General features: G+C 53.9%; 1 protein-coding gene across 1 annotated transcript; it reads right to left on the reverse strand.

Moving 5' to 3' along the window:
* Positions 1-460: 460 nt before the first annotated feature.
* On the reverse strand, positions 461-2,622 carry PHLDA1 (pleckstrin homology like domain family A member 1). The gene is made up of 2 exons (XM_047787222.1): positions 1,436-2,622; positions 461-986 (listed from the first exon to the last, which is right to left on the reverse strand). The coding sequence occupies exon 1, from the start codon at positions 2,620-2,622 to the stop codon at positions 1,462-1,464; it is 1,161 nt and encodes a 386-aa protein (XP_047643178.1). The 3' UTR covers positions 461-986; positions 1,436-1,461.
* Between the last annotated feature and the right edge of the window lie 263 nt (positions 2,623-2,885).

Raw genomic sequence — 2,885 nt, forward strand, 5'->3', positions numbered from 1 at the left:
ATGCTTTTAGAACAAAGGAAAAAGGCCAAAAAATGTGATTCACATAAGTGTGCAAAGCTCTTAGAGAAGGGTAATCTCTACTGTGGATAAGAACACAAATGTGCTCTCCATCAAGTGAAATAATTATTTTTCCCCACTATGTTTTTTGAAATGAAACATCTAATGCATTCATACTCAGAAATCATAGAAAACTCCTTATTAAAACCTTCACGTATAGATGATCTAAGCAAGGCTTTTCCTATAGCAAACCCAGCTCTCTCATATTTTCAGGATATGATCATCTTGCCATCAGTTGGGGTTATGGTTTAAATATTTTGAATTAGACATCATTACTACTGATTCCTTTTAGAAAAACAAGTAGATTTTATAATTATACAATTCTGAACATTTAGCTTCTTTAAACTTCTATTCTACACAAAATATATGTCCAAGGGAAAAAAAAAAACCTCCAAAAAAAAAGTAACATCAGAGAGTTTAATTTCAACTACCTGGTATAACAATGAAGTGTCAGACCTTCTGAAAATGCCCTAGGAATAATGGACTCTCAACGTGTCCCCTCCACCGCCCTTTTACTTTCTTCTTTCCCAAGATTAGAACTTACTAGGGAGCAGGTTTTTGAAAATAAAGTTTCTTTTTTGAAAAATGGCCTACATTCAGAAATGTCTTAGAACAAGCATTTAAAAAAAAACCTAATAAATAATCATAAATCAAAATACATTAAAATAAAATTACAGTACATCCTCGCTCCTAGAAGGTCCATCATACTGGAAGATCCTTCTCAAAGGTTCATAAATAAAGCCTTCTGGACTCGAGATCATTTCTTGCATTGTGATGAAGAGTATGCAGAAAACTAAGTGAAATCACAAGTTATCAGTCGGGTTATGTCCAAACTACTTGATCTGCTGCGGGCTGGGAGACTGTTTTGCTTTCGATCCAAGTGAAGACAATAGAAAGGTGCTTGTCCCACTTCCTCAAGTCCTCAAAACCTGAAAAGAAATGACACGGATTTAAGTGAGTGGCTCAGACTCCTCCAAGACCCAGTTCTCTTCAGGCCTGGCCGGCGGACAAAGCACGCTCAGAAAAACATCGGGATCGCTCCCTTGAGTGCTGAGACACAGTCCAGTGGTGCTGGTGACAAGGAGAGAGTCAGCAGCGACGCTGGGTGCGCACCACAGAACATGCGTGTCAGTGTGGGCGGGAGGCGATCCCGAAGTCTCTCTGCCTGGCCGGAATCCCGCCACCCTCCCCTCTCTGCCCTCTCCTCTCCTGGCTCCAGCTTGCTTCCCTTCTTTCCACCTCACAAAAAGCTGGATTGATTTCTCATTTTTCCACTCAAGAGCCAAACCTGTGAACAGGTTTCCTACTCCTAACACCCCCAACTCCCCAGACCCACTCCTCCGAAGGGTCCTTAGTACCCGAGTTGCCAGAACCTCACCTTGTCTGGCCCAGGTGCTGCCCTCTTCAGGCAGAGTTGGAGGTGCTGCGGAGAAGCCGGTGACCGTGCGGCTGCGAGAGCGGTTGTTGGTGTGCGTGTGGATGCGGATGCGAGTGTGGATGCGGATACGGGTGCGGGTGTGGATGCGGATGAGGGTGGATCTGCTGCGGCTGAGGCTTGGGTTGTGGCTGGGGCCTGGGTTGGAGCTGTGGCTGGGCTTGGGACTGGGGCTGAGGCTGGGGCTGAGGCTGGGGTTGGGCTTGGGGTTGAAGCTGCGGCTGTGGGGGCTGTTGCTGCACCAGGTGCTGCTGCTTCTGCCGCGTGGACTTGACCGCCAGGATGGCCTGTCGATTCTTGTACTGCACCATCTGCAGCGTGATTTCGGCGTTCCACCCCTGGTCTTGCGGGCACCGAAAGTCGATCTCCTTGCCCTCAGCCATCACCACAGTGAAGTACATATACTTGCCCTTGCGCTCCACGCAGTCCACGGTCTTCATGTTGGAAAAGTGCAATTCCTTGAGCTTGACTGGCGGCTCAAGGCTGGCCACAGCGGGGCCCCCGGATTGGGACGGCTCAACCGACCCCTGACCGGGTTGTTGCTGCTGCTGCTGCTGGTGTTGCAGCTGCTTGGGCGGGATGAGCAGCAGCCCCTCCTCGGTGAGAATGCAGCACTTTTTCTTCCAGAGCTGCAGCAACCCGTCGCTGCGCTTTTCCAACACACCCTCCTTCAGCGCCTTGCAGCCGCTGCTTTCCAACATCCTCCCGGCATAGGGCGAGCCGCCGATCGGCTCGGCCTCTCTACTTCCAGCTGCCCTGGCCGGGGGCAGCAGCAGCAGCCGCGCGCCGTCCTCGCCCCAGCGGCTCCCGCGGCCACCCGCCCGGAGCGCGCAAAAGAGGCTAACGCGCAGGAAGCAGAGAGGCTGTGGCGGCGGCGGCTCGGGGTCGGGGCAGCAAGGTAGCCGCGTCCTGATGCGCCACAAGGTCCCAGAGCTGCGAGCCGCCGGGTCTCTGCCTTCCTCCTGCAAGCGCTCACTGAAGGGCACTGGCCGGGCCCCCTCGCGGCGCTTTTGAATGGACCATCCCCCCCACCCCCGAGTGACACCCAGCGGAAAAGGCGGCTCCTGGCGCCCGCGCCGCGGGGAAAAGCCCAGCTCTGAAAGGCGCTCTGCCGCCGGCGTACGCCTCATTAACTTGGGGCCTTTCCAAAGCCGGCCGCGTCCACGCCCCCCCGCATCCCTCGCTCCGCCTCTCGCCGCCCACTGGCTTCCGCGCTCCTCGGCCGGGATAGCTGCAGGGCCCTGAGCCCCGGAAACTCCTCTCCTCCGCCTGGGGCCACAGCCGCCCGGCGAAGAATGCCGACGCGCAGAGGGTGCTAAGAGGCCATCCCCAGCCCTCCCTCCTCTCCTCCCGGTGGGGCGCTCTGCTAACAGCTTCAGAAAATGTTGGGACT

Source organism: Phacochoerus africanus, chromosome 7, assembly GCF_016906955.1.
Source record: "Phacochoerus africanus isolate WHEZ1 chromosome 7, ROS_Pafr_v1, whole genome shotgun sequence".
Lineage (NCBI taxonomy): Eukaryota > Metazoa > Chordata > Mammalia > Artiodactyla > Suidae > Phacochoerus > Phacochoerus africanus.